Source organism: Vespula vulgaris, unplaced genomic scaffold (genome assembly GCF_905475345.1).
Source record: "Vespula vulgaris unplaced genomic scaffold, iyVesVulg1.1, whole genome shotgun sequence".
Classification (NCBI taxonomy): Eukaryota; Metazoa; Arthropoda; class Insecta; order Hymenoptera; family Vespidae; genus Vespula; species Vespula vulgaris.
In genome coordinates this window covers 33,590-57,155 of record NW_026114518.1, presented here as the reverse complement: position 1 = coordinate 57,155, position 23,566 = coordinate 33,590, and the positions used below count along the sequence as shown (strand labels likewise).

The 23,566-nt window shown below is 28.8% G+C and overlaps 2 protein-coding genes and 2 long non-coding RNA genes across 29 annotated transcripts in view; 2 read left to right on the top strand and 2 right to left on the bottom strand.

Annotated features, from left to right (window-relative positions):
• Positions 1-114: 114 nt before the first annotated feature.
• Positions 115-4,640, bottom strand: LOC127072474 (RISC-loading complex subunit tarbp2-like). Its single transcript, XM_051012909.1, has 4 exons — positions 4,287-4,640; positions 1,991-4,080; positions 1,735-1,892; positions 115-1,664 (listed from the first exon to the last, which is right to left on the bottom strand). Exons 1-2 carry the CDS (start codon positions 4,638-4,640, stop codon positions 3,298-3,300), a joined length of 1,137 nt encoding a protein of 378 aa, XP_050868866.1. The 3' UTR covers positions 115-1,664; positions 1,735-1,892; positions 1,991-3,297.
• LOC127072481 (uncharacterized) overlaps positions 2,462-23,566 on the top strand; it is a 54,688-nt gene continuing 33,583 nt past the window's right edge. For 19 of the 20 annotated variants that reach the window (XR_007785492.1, XR_007785491.1, XR_007785490.1 and 16 more), the window contains exons 1-4: positions 2,462-2,590; positions 2,832-6,505; positions 12,486-15,699; positions 15,941-21,138. This is a non-coding gene — a long non-coding RNA (uncharacterized LOC127072481). The remainder of the gene's footprint in view (positions 2,591-2,831; positions 6,506-12,485; positions 15,700-15,940; positions 21,139-23,566) is intronic. The other variant, XR_007785474.1, reaches the window with a different exon arrangement.
• LOC127072475 (RISC-loading complex subunit tarbp2-like) lies at positions 6,385-23,509 on the bottom strand. 7 transcript variants are annotated; one of them, XM_051012916.1, is made up of 4 exons: positions 12,468-12,613; positions 12,280-12,367; positions 12,014-12,201; positions 10,545-11,821 (listed from the first exon to the last, which is right to left on the bottom strand). In XM_051012916.1, exons 2-4 carry the CDS (start codon positions 12,365-12,367, stop codon positions 11,039-11,041), a joined length of 1,059 nt encoding a protein of 352 aa, XP_050868873.1. In that variant the 5' UTR covers positions 12,468-12,613; the 3' UTR covers positions 10,545-11,038. The 7 variants fall into 7 exon arrangements, with proteins under 7 accessions (XP_050868871.1, XP_050868869.1, XP_050868873.1 ...); XM_051012911.1 differs by having other exon boundaries at positions 12,014-12,367; XM_051012914.1 differs by lacking the exons at positions 10,545-11,821; positions 12,014-12,201; positions 12,280-12,367; positions 12,468-12,613 and adding exons at positions 6,385-7,954; positions 22,838-23,502.
• Positions 9,863-10,750, top strand: LOC127072483 (uncharacterized). Its single transcript, XR_007785493.1, has 2 exons — positions 9,863-10,315; positions 10,614-10,750. It is a non-coding gene; the product is annotated as an uncharacterized LOC127072483 (long non-coding RNA).

Here is a 23,566-nt window from a genome sequence, read left to right as displayed (position 1 = left end):
TTCGAATTGATAATATTTCTGCTTGTAATACGTTATATAATTACATGCTAAATTATTTTTAAAATTCGATCGGTTGAACAGAGGAGAGTATACAAATATGTACGCAGTCAAAAATTTTCATTGTACGGTATAGATTATTTTTATTTATATCAATTATTGTATAAACACAACCATAAGAAGTACAATATCATGTGGAATATTACGGGTAGACAACAATAATAGAATATATATATTTTCATCACAACTTAGTTAATTTTGTAATATTTTATATTGTATGTTATCAAAAATAAAAAAAAAATTATACAAAGATGAGAGGTCACTTTGATAAATCGCGCTGGGAACATTGCTTCCTTTTTTTTTCGACGATTCCTCCTTTTTTTTTCCCCCAAAGAAAAAAATTCAAATAGATATTAAATATTTTTTATATTATGCTTAGAAATTGAGAATTTTATTGTTTAAATATAAATTATGAAAACAATATAGCGTATGGATAATCTATCCAAGTTAACAAATGAAATAATTATATATTTATACTATTACATAGTATATCAATATAATCAAACATTACATAAGTTTCTCATCCGACACAAAGTTTCTTTTAAAGTGTTGGCAAATTGTGTTGCGTCTGCTTTTGTACTGGATTTGAAGGGAGAGCAACGAAAGAGAATATCGTTCTCTCGAGGATTATAACAACAACCGTAACCTTCTGGTACAACCGGACCGTAACACATAAATGACGATGTTTTATGAGGTACCTGTTGATTAGAGAATTACATCAAAACTTGTATCCACAATTGTAAACATGTTTATTCGGAATAACTATGTTTATTTCTTACTTGACTCGTTGTTAAATCATAGTATGTACTTTTAATATATGCAACATCCTTATACAATTCTGGAAGACACATTGATTCGATAGAAGCTATCATTTTTAAACCAAATAAGTGCCTATCGACACCTTGTCCAAATGAAGGCTGAGCAGAAAAATAAATTTTATATCTTTAAATAATTTGTTAATAGAAGACTTCATTAAAGCATCGAGTAGTTTGAAATAATCTTTCACTAATCGATATATTCATCTGATATCTAATAATGACCTCGGTTGCAGTCGTTTTGTTCGTTTATGGCTGTAAACATCATCTCTTTTCATTGTTTTTCATCCGTACATCCATCTTTACTCATGGCTTTTGCAAATGACACAGATTCGGTGCTAGTCCATCTGATACATTCTGTCCTTGCATTTTTAAATCTTCTTAATCCAGCGCTTCCATAATGATTAGGTGAAAAGAAAATCATAATTATTCTTTTGCTTGTTGTGTAATTTTGCACATAATAAATATAATTTTACGCATAGTTAATGTGCGTGTAGTAATTATATGACATTACATGTATGACACTTAATTAGATAGTAATATAAACCTACCTATAATTCCAGGAGAAGTTGCTAAATTACTCCACAATTGTATTGTTTTATATGGAATCTGAAATAATTTAACATCTTCGTACAAAGTTAAATAAATAATGTCAGATGATCTGGAAAAAGAAAAATAGCTTTGGGTTTTACTCCAACTTCTGTCCCATGTTTGACTAGTCTATAGCCCTCTAGAAGAATCTGATCGTTCTTCTTTCGTTTCTTACGAGACTTTACATTTATCATTAAAGACCTAGAAAAAAGATATATTTGTATATCATTTTATTATTAAGATATTATGATATTGTATATTGTATACTGACCTAGTAATACTATCATTTTCTTTGAGTTTGATGATACGATTGCTCCATCCGTTTTTATTATTGATCTTATCACTTTCCTTATCTAAAAGAGTTTCTTCATTTGGAGAAACTTTTTTTTGTGATTTAATTTTTCTGACCATGATACTCTGTCGTTTTCTCTGTAATATCTTTGTATCAGTCACATTTTGATCATCAAACAACTCATTTTTATTCACTATTGCAATTGGTTTACGATGTTCCCATCTAGTATACTTACATTTTCTTTGTAGATCTGTTGTAGGTTTAGCAATAAATGTATCCAAAATTTTTCTATTACAAATCACTCTCAAGTGTAGTTGTCTTATACTGAACAGCATTATTTCACAATTCCTTTAACACTTATTTATAGGTTATAAATAAAGCGGAAATTATCGCGTTTGCACGATTTTCATGAATAGCGTCCCTTCCTGTATATTTCAAATCAATTGACAATAAATTGGCAGCGATTAAGACGTATATCTTCAAACTTTCATTCATAACTTTTTAATAAAATAAATAATTAATTTTTTAATGTAATAAATAAGTAATTTTTTAATAAACAAATAAATAATAATGCAGAGAATAATGCAGAAATTAGAAGAAAAGCATTGACTGAAATACGGGTAAATTCATATATTCCCGCCTAATAACTTTTCAAACCAAAAATAACATGTTTCGAATAGGGAATTTTCTTTATACACGTAACACGATGACAAGTACTTTTACAGCCATTTTTATTTGCCTTTTGTTGTTACAATTTCGGTTCTTGTAAAACGTCAAGATTTTGTACTATATTTATACATTTACAGTTTCTTAGTTTACATATAACAAAGTCAAGGTAATAAAATATATTTATACGATTAAAATTTTACATTTTATATCAAATATCGAGACATAAAATATATTTGTACGCTTACAGTCTAACATTTTATATTGATCATTTATTTTTTATTTTCTTTTATAATAAATATTTCAAGTCTTAAATTCACTTTAATGGATTTTAAAAGTTTATAAAATATACTTATACGATTATAATTTCATAGATTATGTAAAGCCTCAAGGTATAAAATCTTTTTTAGGGTTACCATTACATTTGATTACTATTACGATTACGTTGCAATTACAACAACGATTACGACATCAATCATGATTACGACTACGACTATGACTACGATCACAACACGATCACGATCACGATCAAGACTACGACTACGACTACGATCACGATAACGACCACGATTCTGATTCCGATTAAGATTAAGATTAAGAATCGGATTACGACTACGACTACAACTACAATCACGATCACGACTACGATTCCGATTAAGATTAAGGTTAAGATTAAGATTCCGAATAAGATTAAGATCCCGATTACGACTACGACTACGATCACGATCACGATTATTGTCACGATTATTATCACAATTGCGAACACAATTACGATTGTATAAATTGTGATATCGACATATATAAATTATAATATCAAAAAGTAAATGTCAGAACGTAAAATTGTAAGAACAACTGTAAGAAATTGGACATTTACATTTACTCCAAGAATGTTATAATCGTGTCAAGAATATTAGCTAGAGCTATTGCTCCTGAAACCACAGAATCTTTATGTGCTCCAATTTGAGTTATAGGTATAGGAGCATTTATTCTAAAAACAGTTAACTGTAGCGATGGATCATTGGAACCTATAATCTTTCTTTCTATGGATAATTTCATTTTCTCTTGAATATATGTTAAAATCTCCTGTTCCAGAGAAGTTAAAGTTACGATGTCACATTTCTCTATATCTGTAAAATTCGTCTTAAAGCTCTTGACAGTATTAAATATTTCCATGAATTTTTCCTCGCTACCATTGCAAACAGTATTGTAAACGTACTGTTTGAAGAACGAATGATAATTTTCGAAATCAATAACTTCATTTTGAAATATTCGTCCTAGGTAACTCTTGACCTTTGCATCTAGATATTTTTTTTTCTTATTTGCTTGAGATTTGGTTTCGTTTAGTTTACAATTATCTATTTTTAAACTTAACTTGTCAAGAACATCATTGTCTATGTCAGACAACTTGTCACAGTCTTCAAAAGGATTATAAGATCCGCATTCATCTTTGTTTGCAACTGACGGATCATTAGTATTTGTGAGACGTTCTAATATCTTTTTTGCTACTCTTTGTTTGACTTGCTTTTTTGTAGTTCCCGTTGCTTCTTCAGTTATTGACCCTACTGTACAGGACATGGTAAACACTTGTTCGTGTGCTAGGCCAGTTATATCAGTAATTTGATACTCTGCCTGCGTTAATTTATTTTCTACACAGTATTCCTAAAAAACCAGAAAACTTTCTTATGATCATGTTATAGACAAAAAGTATTTACAAAAAATATATAGTAAACTGTAAAGAGAATGATGATGAAAGTATATATATTCTATTATATATGTACTTTATATATATATATATATATATATATATATATATATATATTCACGAAATTAAATAAAGAAAAAATAATAACTCAAAGGAGTCATACTTGCAAAGATCCAACATAATTTTTAAGGTCTTCATGCATTAATGTTGAATCTAGCAAAGCTTGTCCTGATGTTGAAGGGGAAGCATCAGGATAAATGTCGTTTGATGATGATAGTGGTCTCGTCTTGGAAATATCATTTGGGTCTTCCAATAATGTTAACATATTCTGAGCTGCTTTCTGCTTCGCATCTTTTTTACTCAAAGCTTGTCCAGTTGCTGAGAAATCTTTATATTTTACTTCATAAGTAAATATATTTATGTGCTTACCAGTTTCTGAACGAAGCAATGTGTAAACTGGTAAGAAGCCATCTTTCACTCCTAACTCTTGTAAAATCATTATTGCCGTTTTAACCATCTTTACTGAATAAAAATAATTGAATGAGGTGCTATCGAAATTGAGAAATGTAACTTTTTCTTGAACGTTTTAACGTTTTTAATAACTAATAGGAACTTAAAATTTTTTTCTTATACGATGCAGTACACGCCCTCAACAAGAGAAGATGACTGACAAGTATTGTACGTTGGGTATTGTGCTAATCACCTTTTACTAATGGCCATAGATACGGTCTACCTCAGGAAAGAGTTACCAATCAGCAGATCTGTCTACTGCGCATAGCTCAATCGATTTTTCATATACCTATATACATATGAAGTGAAATATTATTATTATTATTTTATATTACATGAAAATAATATTAATAAAAAATTAAGTGCATATGTATATATATGTGTGCGTGTGTGTAAGCATATATATATACATATATATATATATATATATATACATACACATATATAATATATATACATATATAAACATATATACATGTATATATATTATATACCGCATTACATAGGACAAGATTCAACATCATGGGACAAAAGAACAAGACTTCTCGATGTTACTCGCTAAATATTTTCCATTTCATTTTTTTCCTCACTTATTGTCGTCCACTGATTGTTGGTTATTTTCGTTTGTCTTTAAATACTAGCGTATATATGAGTAAAATGTGCTGACGTAATAAGTCCCTTTAAAAGGCATACATGGAAGGAGAAATTCAGCAAGATGGTGGAAATACAATTACTATTGAACTTAGAAAATACGTGGAATTATGGGTATATTTAGGTCAATTTTCTTGAAATATTATATACACGAAAGCTTTCTTTATTCGAATTGATAATATTTCTGCTTGTAATACGTTATATAATTACATGCTAAATTATTTTTAAAATTCGATCGGTTGAACAGAGGAGAGTATATAAATATGTACGCAGTCATAAATTTTCATTGTACGGTATAGATTATTTTTATTTATGTCAATTATTGTATAAACACAACCATAAGAAGTACAATATCATGTGGAATATTACGGGTAGACAACAATAATCGAATATATTTTCATCGTACATTAGTTAATTTTGTAATATTTTATATTATATGTTATCAAAAATAAAAAAAAATTATACAAAGATGAGAGGTCACTTTGATAAATCGAACTGGGAACAATGCTTCCTTTTTTTTCGACGATTCCTCTTTTTTTTTCCCCAAAGAAAAAAATTCAAATCCATATTAAATATTTTTTATATTATGCTTAGAAATTGAGAATTTTATTGTTTAAATATAAATTATGAAAACAATATAGCGTATGGATAATTTATCCAAGTTAACAAATGAAATGAATTTAGCAATAAATGTATCCAAAATTTTTCTATTACAAATCACTCTCAAGTGTAGTTGTCTTATACTGAACAGCATTATTTCACAATTCCTTTAACACTTATTTATAGATCATAAATAAAGCGGAAATTATCGCGTTTGAACGATTTTCATGAATAGCGTACCAGCCTGTATATTTTAAATCAAATCACAATAAATTAGCAGCGCTTAAGACGTATATCTTCAAACTTTCATTCATAACTTAATATAATAAATAATTTTTTAACAAATAAATAAATAATAATGCAGAATAATGCAGAAATTAGAAGAAAAGCATTGACTGAAATACGAGTTAATTCATATATTCCCGGATAATAACTTATCAAACCAAAAATAACATGTTTCGCATAGGGAATTGTCTTTATACACGTAATACGATGACAAGTACTTTTACAGCCATTTTTATTTGCCTTTTGTTGTTACAATTTCGGTTCTTGTAAAACGTCAAGATTTTGTACTATATTTATACATTTACAGTTTCTTAGTTTACATATAACAAAGTCAAGGTAATAAAATATATTTATACGATTAAAATTTTACATTTTATATCAAATATCGAGACATAAAATATATTTGTACGTTTACAGTCTAACATTTTATATTGATCATTTATTTTTTATTTTCTTTTATAATAAATATTTCAAGTCTTAAATTCACTTTAATGGATTTTAAAAGTTTATAAAATATACTTATACGATTATAATTTCATAGATTATGTAAAGCCTCAAGGTATAAAATCTTTTTTAGGGTTACCATTACATTTGATTACTATTACGATTACGTTGCAATTACAACACGATTACGACATCAATCATGATTACGACTACGACTACGACTACGACTACGGTCACAACACAATCACCATCACGCGCACGACTACGACTACGCCTACCACACAACTACAACTACAATCAGGATAAAGCTCATGATTCTGACTCCGATTAAGATTAATATGAAGATTAAAATTCCGATTGCGACTACGACGACTACGATCACGATCACGATCACGTTCACGATCACGATCACGATTATTGTCACAATTATTACCACAATTACGAACACAATTACGATTGTATAAATTGTGATATCAACCTATATATATTATAATATCAAAAAGTAAATGTCAGAACGTAAAATTGTAAGAACTACTGTAAGAAATTAGACATTTATATTTACTCCAAGTATCTTATAATCGTGTCAAGAATATTAACTAGAGCTATTGCTCCTGCAACCAGCGAACTGTTATGTGCTCCAAATTGAATTATAGCTACAGGAGTACTTATTTTAAAAGCAGTTATCTTTAGCAATGGATTCTTGCTATGTATAATCTTTTTTTCCATGGATAATTTCATTTTCTCTTCAATATATATTAAAATCTCCTGTTCCAGAGAAGTTACTCTTACGATGTCATATTCCTCTATATCCATAAAACTTCTCTTAAAGCCTTTGACAGTATTCAATATTTCAAGTAATGTTTCCTCGCTATCATTACAAACAGTATTGTAAACGTACTGTTTGAAGAACAAATGACGATTTTGTAATTCACTAACATCCTTTGGAAGTATTGGTCCTAGGTTACTCTTGATATTTGCATCTAGAAATTTTTTCTTCTTACTTGCTTGAGATTCGGTTTCGTTTAGTTCAGAATTATGTAATTGTAAACTTAAGTCGTCAAGAACATCTTTGTCTATTCCAGACAAATCGTCACAGTGTTTAAAAGGATTAGAAGATCCAGATTCATCTTTGTTTGCAACTGACGGATGATTAGTATTTGTGAGACGTTCTAACATCTTTTTTGCTACTCTTTGTTTGACTTGCTTTTTTCTAGTTCCTGTTGCTTCTTCAGTTATTGACCCTACTGTACAGGACATAGTAAACACTTGTTCGTGTCCTAGGCCAGTTATATCCGTAATTTGATACTCTGCCTGCATTAATTTATTTTCCCCACAGTATTGCTAAAAAACCAGAAAACTTTCTTACGATCATATTATAAACAAAAAGTATTTACAAGAAATAGATAGTAAACTATAAAGAGAATGATGATGAAACTATATATATTCTATTATATATGTATTATATATATATATATATATATATATATATATATATATATGTATATATATTCACAAAATTAAATAGAGAAAAAAATAATAATTTAAATGAGTCATACTTGCAAAGATCCAACATAATTTTTAAGGTCTTCATGCATTAATGTTGAATCTAGCAAAGCTTGTCTTGATGTAGAAGGGGAAGTATCAGGATAAATGTCGTTTGATGATGATAGTGGTTTGGTCTTGGAAATATCATTTGGGTCTTCCAATAATGTTAACATATTCTGAGCTGCTTTCTGCTTCGCGTCTTTTTTATTCAAAGCTTGTCCAGTTGCTGAGAACTCTTTATATTGTACTTTAAAAGTAAATACATTTATTTGCTTACCAGTTTGTGAAGAAAGCAATGTGTAAACTGGTAAGAAGCCCTCTTTCATTCCTAACTCTTGTAAAATCATTATTGCTGTTTTACCCATTTTACTGAATAAAAATAATTGAATGAGATGATATCGAAATTGAGAAATGTAACTTTATCTTGAACGTTTTAACATTTTTAAGAACTAATAAGAACTTACATTTTTTTTTCTTATAAGATGCAGTATACGCCCAGAACAAGAGAAGATGACTGATAAGTATTATACGCTGGGTATTGTGCTGATCACTTTTCACAAAGGGCCATAGATATGGTCTACCTGGGAAAAAAGTTAACAACCAGGAGAACTATCTACTGCGCATTGCTCAATCAATTTTTCAGATACCTATGTACATATGAAATAGAATATTATTATTATTATTTTATATGACATGAAAACATAATATTAATTAAAAAATATGTGTATATATATTTGTTTGTATATATATATGCATATATACATGTATATAAATTATATACCGTATTACATAGGACAAGATTCAACATCATGGAACAAAAGAACAAGACTTCTCTATGTTACTCAGTAAATATTTTCCATTTCCTTTATTTCCTCTCTTATTGTCGTCCACTGATTGTTGGTTATATTCGTTTGTCTTGAGATACTAGCGTCTATATGAGTAATGTGCTGACGCAATAAGGCCGTTTCATGGGCATACATGGAAGGAGAAGTTCAGCAAGATGGTGGAAATACAATTACTATTGAACTTAGAATATACGTGGAATTATGGGTATATTAAGGTTAATTTTCTTGAAATACTATATACACAAAAGCTTTGTTTATTCGAATTGATAATATTTCTGCTTGTAATACGTTATATAATTACATGCTAAATTATTTTTAAAATTCGATCGGTTGAACAGAGGAGAGTATATAAATATGTACGCAGTCATAAATTTTCATTGTACGGTATAGATTATTTTTATTTATGTCAATTATTGTATAAACACAACCATAAGAAGTACAATATCATGTGGAATATTACGGGTAGACAACAATAATCGAATATATTTTCATCGTACATTAGTTAATTTTGTAATATTTTATATTATATGTTATCAAAAATAAAAAAAAATTATACAAAGATGAGAGGTCACTTTGATAAATCGAACTGGGAACAATGCTTCCTTTTTTTTCGACGATTCCTCTTTTTTTTTCCCCAAAGAAAAAAATTCAAATCCATATTAAATATTTTTTATATTATGCTTAGAAATTGAGAATTTTATTGTTTAAATATAAATTATGAAAACAATATAGCGTATGGATAATTTATCCAAGTTAACAAATGAAATGAATTTAGCAATAAATGTATCCAAAATTTTTCTATTACAAATCACTCTCAAGTGTAGTTGTCTTATACTGAACAGCATTATTTCACAATTCCTTTAACACTTATTTATAGATCATAAATAAAGCGGAAATTATCGCGTTTGAACGATTTTCATGAATAGCGTACCAGCCTGTATATTTTAAATCAAATCACAATAAATTAGCAGCGATTAAGACGTATATCTTCAAACTTTCATTCATAACTTAATATAATAAATAATTTTTTAACAAATAAATAAATAATAATGCAGAATAATGCAGAAATTAGAAGAAAAGCATTGACTGAAATACGAGTTAATTCATATATTCCCGGATAATAACTTATCAAACCAAAAATAACATGTTTCGCATAGGGAATTGTCTTTATACACGTAATACGATGACAAGTACTTTTACAGCCATTTTTATTTGCCTTTTGTTGTTACAATTTCGGTTCTTGTAAAACGTCAAGATTTTGTACTATATTTATACATTTACAGTTTCTTAGTTTACATATAACAAAGTCAAGGTAATAAAATATATTTATACGATTAAAATTTTACATTTTATATCAAATATCGAGACATAAAATATATTTGTACGCTTACAGTCTAACATTTTATATTGATCATTTATTTTTTATTTTCTTTTATAATAAATATTTCAAGTCTTAAATTCACTTTAATGGATTTTAAAAGTTTATAAAATATACTTATACGATTATAATTTCATAGATTATGTAAAGCCTCAAGGTATAAAATCTTTTTTAGGGTAACTCAATTAAAATAATAACTAAATAAAAGTAACTTAAATAAAAGTAATTACAGATGATTACTATTACGATTACGTTGCAATTACAACAACGGTTACATCTATCATGATTACGACTACGACTACGACTTCGATCACATCACGATTAAAAGCACGAGCACTATTACGACTACAACTACAACTACAACTACAATCACGATCACGTCGACGATTCTGATTCCGATTAAGATTAAGATTAAGATTAAGATTAAGATTAAGATTAAGATTAAGATTAACATTAAGAGTCCGATTACGACTACGACTACGACTACGAATACGACTACGATCACGATCACGATTATTGTCACGATTGTTATCACAATTACGAACACAATTACGATTGTATAAATTGTGATATCGACATATATAAATTATAGTATCAAAAAGTAAATGTCACAACGTAGAATTGTAAGAACAACTGTAAGAAATGAGACATTTATATTTACTCCAAGAATGTTATAATAGTGTCAAGAATATTAGCTAGAGCTATTGCTCCTGCAACCAACGAATTGTTATGCGCTCCAATTTGAGTTATAGGTAAAGGAGCATTTATTCTAAAAACAGTTAACTGTAGCGATGGATCTTTGGAACCTATAATCTTTTTTTCTATGGATAATTTGATTTTCTCTTCAATATAAGTTAAAATCTCCTGTTCCAGAGAAGTTAAAGTTACGATGTCACATTTCTCTATATCTGTAAAATTTGTCTTAAAGCTCTTGACAGTATTAAATATTTCCATGAATTTTTCCTCGCTACGATTACAAACAGTATGGTAAACATACTGTTTGAAGAACGAATGATAATTTTGGAAATCAATAACTTCATTTCGAAGTATTTGTCCTCGGTAACTCTTGACGTTTGCATCTGGAAATTTTTTTTTCTTATTTGCTTGAGCTTCGGTTTCGTTTAGTTTACAATTTTCTACTTTTAAACTTAACTCGTCAAAAACATCATTGTCTATGTCAGACAACTCGTCACAGTCTTCAAAAGGATTATAAGATCCAAATTCATCTTTGTTTGCAATTGACGGATTATTAGTATTTGTGAGACGTTCTAATATCTTTTTTGATACTCTTTGTTTGACTTGCTTTTTTGTAGTTCCTGTTGCTTCTTCAGTTACTGACCCTACTGTACAGGACATAGTAAACAATTGTTCGTGTGCTAGGCCAGTTATGTCAGTAATTTGATACTCTGCCTGCGTTAATTTATTTTCTACACAGTATTTCTAAAAAACCAGAAAACTTTCTTATTATCATGTTATAGACAAAAAGTATTTACAAAAAATATATAGTAAACTGTAAAGAGAATGACGATGAAAGTATATATATTCTATTATATATGTATTTTTATATATATATATGTATACATATTCACAAAATTAAATAGAGAAAAAAATAATAATTTAAATGAGTCATACTTGCAGAGATCCAACATAATTTTTAAGGTCTTCATGCATTAATGTTGAATCTAGCAAAGCTTGTCTTGATGTAGAAGGGGAAGTATCAGGATAAATGTCGTTTGATGATGATAGTGGTTTGGTCTTGGAAATATCATTTGGGTCTTCCAATAATGTTAACATATTCTGAGCTGCTTTCTGCTTCGCGTCTTTTTTATTCAAAGCTTGTCCAGTTACTGAGAAATCTTTATATTTTACTTCATAAGTAAATATATTTATGTGCTTACCAGTTTCTGCACGAAGCAATGTGTAAACTGGTAAGAAGCCCTCTTTCATTCCTAACTCTTGTAAAACCATTATTGCCGTTTTACCCATCTTTACAGAATAAAAATAATTGAATAAGAAGCTATCGAAATTGAGAAATGTAACTTTATCTTGAACGTTTTAACATTTTTAAGAACTAATAAGAACTTACATTTTTTTTTCTTATAAGATGCAGTATACGCCCAGAACAAGAGAAGATGACTGATAAGTATTATACGTTGGGTATTGTGCTGATCACTTTTCACAAAGGGCCATAGATATGGTCTACCTTGGAAAAAAGTTAACAACCAGGAGAACTATCTACTGCGCATTGCTCAATCAATTTTTCAGATACCTATGTACATATGAAATAAAATATTATTATTATTATTTTATATTAAATGAAAACATAATATGAATTAAAAAATATCTGTGTATATATATATGTTTGTATATATATATATGCATATATACATGTATATAAATTATATACCGTATTACATAGGAGAAGATTCAACATCATGGGACAAAAGAACAAGACTTCTCGATGTTACCCCCTAAATATTTTCCATTTCATTTTTTTCCTCACTTATTGTCGCCCACTGATTGTTGGTTACATTCGCTTGGCTTTAGATACTAGCGTCTAGATGACTAATGTGCTGACGTAATAAGTCCCTTTAAAAGGCATACATGGAAGGAGAAATTCAGCAAGATGGTGGAAATACAGTTACTATTGAACTTAGAAAATACGTGGAATTATGGGTATATTTAGGTCAACTTTCTTGAAATATTATATACCCAAAAGCTTTCTTTATTCGAATTGATAATATTTCTGCTTGTAATACGTTATATAATTACATGCTAAATTATTTTTAAAATTCGATCGGTTGAACAGAGGAGAGTATACAAATATGTACGCAGTCAAAAATTTTCATTGTACGGTATAGATTATTTTTATTTATATCAATTATTGTATAAACACAACCATAAGAAGTACAATATCATGTGGAATATTACGGGTAGACAACAATAATAGAATATATATATTTTCATCACAACTTAGTTAATTTTGTAATATTTTATATTGTATGTTATCAAAAATAAAAAAAAAATTATACAAAGATGAGAGGTCACTTTGATAAATCGCGCTGGGAACATTGCTTCCTTTTTTTTTCGACGATTCCTCCTTTTTTTTTCCCCCAAAGAAAAAAATTCAAATAGATATTAAATATTTTTTATATTATGCTTAGAAATTGAGAATTTTATTGTTTAAATATAAATTATGAAAACAATATAGCGTATGGATAATCTATCCAAGTTAACAAATGAAATAATTATATATTTATACTATTACATAGTATATCAATATAATCAAACATTACATAAGTTTCTCATCCGACACAAAGTTTCTTTTAAAGTGTTGGCAAATTGTGTTGCGTCTGCTTTTGTACTGGATTTGAAGGGAGAGCAACGAAAGAGAATATCGTTCTCTCGAGGATTATAACAACAACCGTAACCTTCTGGTACAACCGGACCGTAACACATAAATGACGATGTTTTATGAGGTACCTGTTGATTAGAGAATTACATCAAAACTTGTATCCACAATTGTAAACATGTTTATTCGGAATAACTATGTTTATTTCTTACTTGACTCGTTGTTAAATCATAGTATGTACTTTTAATATATGCAACATCCTTATACAATTCTGGAAGACACATTGATTCGATAGAAGCTATCATTTTTAAACCAAATAAGTGCCTATCGACACCTTGTCCAAATGAAGGCTGAGCAGAAAAATAAATTTTATATCTTTAAATAATTTGTTAATAGAAGACTTCATTAAAGCATCGAGTAGTTTGAAATAATCTTTCACTAATCGATATATTCATCTGATATCTAATAATGACCTCGGTTGCAGTCGTTTTGTTCGTTTATGGCTGTAAACATCATCTCTTTTCATTGTTTTTCATCCGTACATCCATCTTTACTCATGGCTTTTGCAAATGACACAGATTCGGTGCTAGTCCATCTGATACATTCTGTCCTTGCATTTTTAAATCTTCTTAATCCAGCGCTTCCATAATGATTAGGTGAAAAGAAAATCATAATTATTCTTTTGCTTGTTGTGTAATTTTGCACATAATAAATATAATTTTACGCATAGTTAATGTGCGTGTAGTAATTATATGACATTACATGTATGACACTTAATTAGATAGTAATATAAACCTACCTATAATTCCAGGAGAAGTTGCTAAATTACTCCACAATTGTATTGTTTTATATGGAATCTGAAATAATTTAACATCTTCGTACAAAGTTAAATAAATAATGTCAGATGATCTGGAAAAAGAAAAATAGCTTTGGGTTTTACTCCAACTTCTGTCCCATGTTTGACTAGTCTATAGCCCTCTAGAAGAATCTGATCGTTCTTCTTTCGTTTCTTACGAGACTTTACATTTATCATTAAAGACCTAGAAAAAAGATATATTTGTATATCATTTTATTATTAAGATATTATGATATTGTATATTGTATACTGACCTAGTAATACTATCATTTTCTTTGAGTTTGATGATACGATTGCTCCATCCGTTTTTATTATTGATCTTATCACTTTCCTTATCTAAAAGAGTTTCTTCATTTGGAGAAACTTTTTTTTGTGATTTAATTTTTCTGACCATGATACTCTGTCGTTTTCTCTGTAATATCTTTGTATCAGTCACATTTTGATCATCAAACAACTCATTTTTATTCACTATTGCAATTGGTTTACGATGTTCCCATCTAGTATACTTACATTTTCTTTGTAGATCTGTTGTAGGTTTAGCAATAAATGTATCCAAAATTTTTCTATTACAAATCACTCTCAAGTGTAGTTGTCTTATACTGAACAGCATTATTTCACAATTCCTTTAACACTTATTTATAGGTTATAAATAAAGCGGAAATTATCGCGTTTGAACGATTTTCATGAATAGCGTCCCTTCCTGTATATTTCAAATCAATTGACAATAAATTGGCAGCGATTAAGACGTATATCTTCAAACTTTCATTCATAACTTTTTAATAAAATAAATAATTAATTTTTTAATGTAATAAATAAGTAATTTTTTAATAAACAAATAAATAATAATGCAGAGAATAATGCAGAAATTAGAAGAAAAGCATTGACTGAAATACGGGTAAATTCATATATTCCCGCCTAATAACTTTTCAAACCAAAAATAACATGTTTCGAATAGGGAATTTTCTTTATACACGTAACACGATGACAAGTACTTTTACAGCCATTTTTATTTGCCTTTTGTTGTTACAATTTCGGTTCTTGTAAAACGTCAAGATTTTGTACTATATTTATACATTTACAGTTTCTTAGTTTACATATAACAAAGTCAAGGTAATAAAATATATTTATACGATTAAAATTTTACATTTTATATCAAATATCGAGATATAAAATATATTTGTACGCTTACAGTCTGACATTTTATATTGATCATTTATTTTTTATTTTCTTTTATAATAAATATTTCAAGTCTTAAATTCACTTTAATGGATTTTAAAAGTTTATAAAATATACTTATACGATTATAATTTCATAGATTATGTAAAGCCTCAAGGTATAAAATCTTTTTTAGGGTTACCATTACATTTGATTACTATTACGATTACGTTGCAATTACAACAACGATTACGACATCAATCATGATTACGACTACGACTATGACTACGATCACAACACGATCACGATCACGATCAAGACTACGACTACGACTACGATCACGATAACGACCACGATTCTGATTCCGATTAAGATTAAGATTAAGAATCGGATTACGACTACGACTACAACTACAATCACGATCACGACTACGATTCCGATTAAGATTAAGGTTAAGATTAAGATTCCGAATAAGATTAAGATCCCGATTACGACTACGACTACGATCACGATCACGATTATTGTCACGATTATTATCACAATTGCGAACACAATTACGATTGTATAAATTGTGATATCGACATATATAAATTATAATATCAAAAAGTAAATGTCAGAACGTAAAATTGTAAGAACAACTGTAAGAAATTGGACATTTACATTTACTCCAAGAATGTTATAATCGTGTCAAGAATATTAGCTAGAGCTATTGCTCCTGAAACCACAGAATCTTTATGTGCTCCAATTTGAGTTATAGGTATAGGAGCATTTATTCTAAAAACAGTTAACTGTAGCGATGGATCATTGGAACCTATAATCTTTCTTTCTATGGATAATTTCATTTTCTCTTGAATATATGTTAAAATCTCCTGTTCCAGAGAAGTTAAAGTTACGATGTCACATTTCTCTATATCTGTAAAATTCGTCTTAAAGCTCTTGACAGTATTAAATATTTCCATGAATTTTTCCTCGCTACCATTGCAAACAGTATTGTAAACGTACTGTTTGAAGAACGAATGATAATTTTCGAAATCAATAACTTCATTTTGAAATATTCGTCCTAGGTAACTCTTGACCTTTGCATCTAGATATTTTTTTTTCTTATTTGCTTGAGATTTGGTTTCGTTTAGTTTACAATTATCTATTTTTAAACTTAACTTGTCAAGAACATCATTGTCTATGTCAGACAACTTGTCACAGTCTTCAAAAGGATTATAAGATCCGCATTCATCTTTGTTTGCAACTGACGGATCATTAGTATTTGTGAGACGTTCTAATATCTTTTTTGCTACTCTTTGTTTGACTTGCTTTTTTGTAGTTCCCGTTGCTTCTTCAGTTATTGACCCTACTGTACAGGACATGGTAAACACTTGTTCGTGTGCTAGGCCAGTTATATCAGTAATTTGATACTCTGCCTGCGTTAATTTATTTTCTACACAGTATTCCTAAAAAACCAGAAAACTTTCTTATGATCATGTTATAGACAAAAAGTATTTACAAAAAATATATAGTAAACTGTAAAGAGAATGATGATGAAAGTATATATATTCTATTATATATGTACTTTTATATATATATATATATATATATATATATATATATATTCACGAAATTAAATAAAGAAAAAATAATAACTCAAAGGAGTCATACTTGCAAAGATCCAACATAATTTTTAAGGTCTTCATGCATTAATGTTGAATCTAGCAAAGCTTGTCCTGATGTTGAAGGGGAAGCATCAGGATAAATGTCGTTTGATGATGATAGTGGTCTCGTCTTGGAAATATCATTTGGGTCTTCCAATAATGTTAACATATTCTGAGCTGCTTTCTGCTTCGCATCTTTTTTACTCAAAGCTTGTCCAGTTGCTGAGAAATCTTTATATTTTACTTCATAAGTAAATATACTTATGTGCTTACCAGTTTCTGAACGAAGCAATGTGTAAACTGGTAAGAAGCCCTCTTTCACTCCTAACTCTTGTAAAATCATTATTGCCGTTTTAACCATCTTTACTGAATAAAAATAATTGAATGAGGTGCTATCGAAATTGAGAAATGTAACTTTTTCTTGAACGTTTTAACGTTTTTAATAACTAATAGGAACTTAAAATTTTTTTCTTATACGATGCAGTACACGCCCTTAACAAGAGAAGATGACTGACAAGTATTGTACGTTGGGCGTTGTGCTGATCACTTCTAACAAAGGGCCATAGGTATGGTCTACCTGGGAAAAAAGTTACCAGCAGATCTGTCTACTGCGCATTGCTCAATCGATTTTTCATGTACCTATATACATATGAAGTGAAATATTATTATTATTATTTTATATTACATGAAAACATAATATTAATAAAAAATTAAGTGCATATGTATATATATATGTGTGCGTGTGTGTAAGCATATATATATACATATATATATATACATACACATATATAATATATATACATATATAAACATATATACATGTATATATATTATATACCGCATTACATAGGACAAGATTCAACATCATGGGACAAAAGAACAAGACTTCTCGATGTTACTCGCTAAATATTTTCCATTTCATTTTTTTCCTCACTTATTGTCGTCCACTGATTGTTGGTTATTTTCGTTTGTCTTTAAATACTAGCGTATATATGAGTAAAATGTGCTGACGTAATAAGTCCCTTTAAAAGGCATACATGGAAGGAGAAATTCAGCAAGATGGTGGAAATACAATTACTATTGAACTTAGAAAATACGTGGAATTATGGGTATATTTAGGTCAATTTTCTTGAAATATTATATACACGAAAGCTTTCTTTATTCGAATTGATAATATTTCTGCTTGTAATACGTTATATAATTACATGCTAAATTATTTTTAAAATTCGATCGGTTGAACAGAGGAGAGTATACAAATATGTACGCAGTCAAAAATTTTCATTGTACGGTATAGATTATTTTTATTTATATCAATTATTGTATAAACACAACCATAAGAAGTACAATATCATGTGGAATATTACGGGTAGACAACAATAATAGAATATATATATTTTCATCACAACTTAGTTAATTTTGTAATATTTTATATTGTATGTTATCAAAAATAAAAAAAAAATTATACAAAGATGAGAGGTCACTTTGATAAATCGCGCTGGGAACATTGCTTCCTTTTTTTTTCGACGATTCCTCCTTTTTTTTTCCCCCAAAGAAAAAAATTCAAATAGATATTAAATATTTTTTATATTATGCTTAGAAATTGAGAATTTTATTGTTTAAATATAAATTATGAAAACAATATAGCGTATGGATAATCTATCCAAGTTAACAAATGAAATAATTATATATTTATACTATTACATAGTATATCAATATAATCAAACATTACATAAGTTTCTCATCCGACACAAAGTTTCTTTTAAAGTGTTGGCAAATTGTGTTGCGTCTGCTTTTGTACTGGATTTGAAGGGAGAGCAACGAAAGAGAATATCGTTCTCTCGAGGATTATAACAACAACCGTAACCTTCTGGTACAACCGGACCGTAACACATAAATGACGATGTTTTATGAGGTACCTGTTGATTAGAGAATTACATCAAAACTTGTATCCACAATTGTAAACATGTTTATTCGGAATAACTATGTTTATTTCTTACTTGACTCGTTGTTAAATCATAGTATGTACTTTTAATATATGCAACATCCTTATACAATTCTGGAAGACACATTGATTCGATAGAAGCTATCATTTTTAAACCAAATAAGTGCCTATCGACACCTTGTCCAAATGAAGGCTGAGCAGAAAAATAAATTTTATATCTTTAAATAATTTGTTAATAGAAGACTTCATTAAAGCATCGAGTAGTTTGAAATAATCTTTCACTAATCGATATATTCATCTGATATCTAATAATGACCTCGGTTGCAGTCGTTTTGTTCGTTTATGGCTGTAAACATCATCTCTTTTCATTGTTTTTCATCCGTACATCCATCTTTACTCATGGCTTTTGCAAATGACACAGATTCGGTGCTAGTCCATCTGATACATTCTGTCCTTGCATTTTTAAATCTTCTTAATCCAGCGCTTCCATAATGATTAGGTGAAAAGAAAATCATAATTATTCTTTTGCTTGTTGTGTAATTTTGCACATAATAAATATAATTTTACGCATAGTTAATGTGCGTGTAGTAATTATATGACATTACATGTATGACACTTAATTAGATAGTAATATAAACCTACCTATAATTCCAGGAGAAGTTGCTAAATTACTCCACAATTGTATTGTTTTATATGGAATCTGAAATAATTTAACATCTTCGTACAAAGTTAAATAAATAATGTCAGATGATCTGGAAAAAGAAAAATAGCTTTGGGTTTTACTCCAACTTCTGTCCCATGTTTGACTAGTCTATAGCCCTCTAGAAGAATCTGATCGTTCTTCTTTCGTTTCTTACGAGACTTTACATTTATCATTAAAGACCTAGAAAAAAGATATATTTGTATATCATTTTATTATTAAGATATTATGATATTGTATATTGTATACTGACCTAGTAATACTATCATTTTCTTTGAGTTTGATGATACGATTGCTCCATCCGTTTTTATTATTGATCTTATCACTTTCCTTATCTAAAAGAGTTTCTTCATTTGGAGAAACTTTTTTTTGTGATTTAATTTTTCTGACCATGATACTCTGTCGTTTTCTCTGTAATATCTTTGTATCAGTCACATTTTGATCATCAAACAACTCATTTTTATTCACTATTGCAATTGGTTTACGATGTTCCCATCTAGTATACTTACATTTTCTTTGTAGATCTGTTGTAGGTTTAGCAATAAATGTATCCAAAATTTTTCTATTACAAATCACTCTCAAGTGTAGTTGTCTTATACTGAACAGCATTATTTCACAATTCCTTTAACACTTATTTATAGGTTATAAATAAAGCGGAAATTATCGCGTTTGAACGATTTTCATGAATAGCGTCCCTTCCTGTATATTTCAAATCAATTGACAATAAATTGGCAGCGATTAAGACGTATATCTTCAAACTTTCATTCATAACTTTTTAATAAAATAAATAATTAATTTTTTAATGTAATAAATAAGTAATTTTTTAATAAACAAATAAATAATAATGCAGAGAATAATGCAGAAATTAGAAGAAAAGCATTGACTGAAATACGGGTAAATTCATATATTCCCGCCTAATAACTTTTCAAACCAAAAATAACATGTTTCGAATAGGGAATTTTCTTTATACACGTAACACGATGACAAGTACTTTTACAGCCATTTTTATTTGCCTTTTGTTGTTACAATTTCGGTTCTTGTAAAACGTCAAGATTTTGTACTATATTTATACATTTACAGTTTCTTAGTTTACATATAACAAAGTCAAGGTAATAAAATATATTTATACGATTAAAATTTTACATTTTATATCAAATATCGAGATATAAAATATATTTGTACGCTTACAGTCTGACATTTTATATTGATCATTTATTTTTTATTTTCTTTTATAATAAATATTTCAAGTCTTAAATTCACTTTAATGGATTTTAAAAGTTTATAAAATATACTTATACGATTATAATTTCATAGATTATGTAAAGCCTCAAGGTATAAAATCTTTTTTAGGGTTACCATTACATTTGATTACTATTACGATTACGTTGCAATTACAACAACGATTACGACATCAATCATGATTACTAGTACGACTATGACTACGATCACAACACGATCACGATCACGATCAAGACTACGACTACGACTACGATCACGATAACGACCACGATTCTGATTCCGATTAAGATTAAGATTAAGAATCGGATTACGACTACGACTACAACTACAATCACGATCACGACTACGATTCCGATTAAGATTAAGGTTAAGATTAAGATTCCGAATAAGATTAAGATCCCGATTACGACTACGACTACGATCACGATCACGATTATTGTCACGATTATTATCACAATTGCGAACACAATTACGATTGTATAAATTGTGATATCGACATATATAAATTATAATATCAAAAAGTAAATGTCAGAACGTAAAATTGTAAGAACAACTGTAAGAAATTGGACATTTACATTTACTCCAAGAATGTTATAATCGTGTCAAGAATATTAGCTAGAGCTATTGCTCCTGAAACCACAGAATCTTTATGTGCTCCAATTTGAGTTATAGGTATAGGAGCATTTATTCTAAAAACAGTTAACTGTAGCGATGGATCATTGGAACCTATAATCTTTCTTTCTATGGATAATTTCATTTTCTCTTGAATATATGTTAAAATCTCCTGTTCCAGAGAAGTTAAAGTTACGATGTCACATTTCTCTATATCTGTAAAATTCGTCTTAAAGCTCTTGACAGTATTAAATATTTCCATGAATTTTTCCTCGCTACCATTGCAAACAGTATTGTAAACGTACTGTTTGAAGAACGAATGATAATTTTCGAAATCAATAACTTCATTTTGAAATATTCGTCCTAGGTAACTCTTGACCTTTGCATCTAGATATTTTTTTTTCTTATTTGCTTGAGATTTGGTTTCGTTTAGTTTACAATTATCTATTTTTAAACTTAACTTGTCAAGAACATCATTGTCTATGTCAGACAACTTGTCACAGTCTTCAAAAGGATTATAAGATCCGCATTCATCTTTGTTTGCAACTGACGGATCATTAGTATTTGTGAGACGTTCTAATATCTTTTTTGCTACTCTTTGTTTGACTTGCTTTTTTGTAGTTCCCGTTGCTTCTTCAGTTATTGACCCTACTGTACAGGACATGGTAAACACTTGTTCGTGTGCTAGGCCAGTTATATCAGTAATTTGATACTCTGCCTGCGTTAATTTATTTTCTACACAGTATTCCTAAAAAACCAGAAAACTTTCTTATGATCATGTTATAGACAAAAAGTATTTACAAAAAATATATAGTAAACTGTAAAGAGAATGATGATGAAAGTATATATATTCTATTATATATGTACTTTTATATATATATATATATATATATATATATATATATATATATTCACGAAATTAAATAAAGAAAAAATAATAACTCAAAGGAGTCATACTTGCAAAGATCCAACATAATTTTTAAGGTCTTCATGCATTAATGTTGAATCTAGCAAAGCTTGTCCTGATGTTGAAGGGGAAGCATCAGGATAAATGTCGTTTGATGATGATAGTGGTCTCGTCTTGGAAATATCATTTGGGTCTTCCAATAATGTTAACATATTCTGAGCTGCTTTCTGCTTCGCATCTTTTTTACTCAAAGCTTGTCCAGTTGCTGAGAAATCTTTATATTTTACTTCATAAGTAAATATACTTATGTGCTTACCAGTTTCTGAACGAAGCAATGTGTAAACTGGTAAGAAGCCCTCTTTCACTCCTAACTCTTGTAAAATCATTATTGCCGTTTTAACCATCTTTACTGAATAAAAATAATTGAATGAGGTGCTATCGAAATTGAGAAATGTAACTTTTTCTTGAACGTTTTAACGTTTTTAATAACTAATAGGAACTTAAAATTTTTTTCTTATACGATGCAGTACACGCCCTTAACAAGAGAAGATGACTGACAAGTATTGTACGTTGGGCGTTGTGCTGATCACTTCTAACAAAGGGCCATAGGTATGGTCTACCTGGGAAAAAAGTTACCAGCAGATCTGTCTACTGCGCATTGCTCAATCGATTTTTCATGTACCTATATACATATGAAGTGAAATATTATTATTATTATTTTATATTACATGAAAACATAATATTAATAAAAAATTAAGTGCATATGTATATATATATGT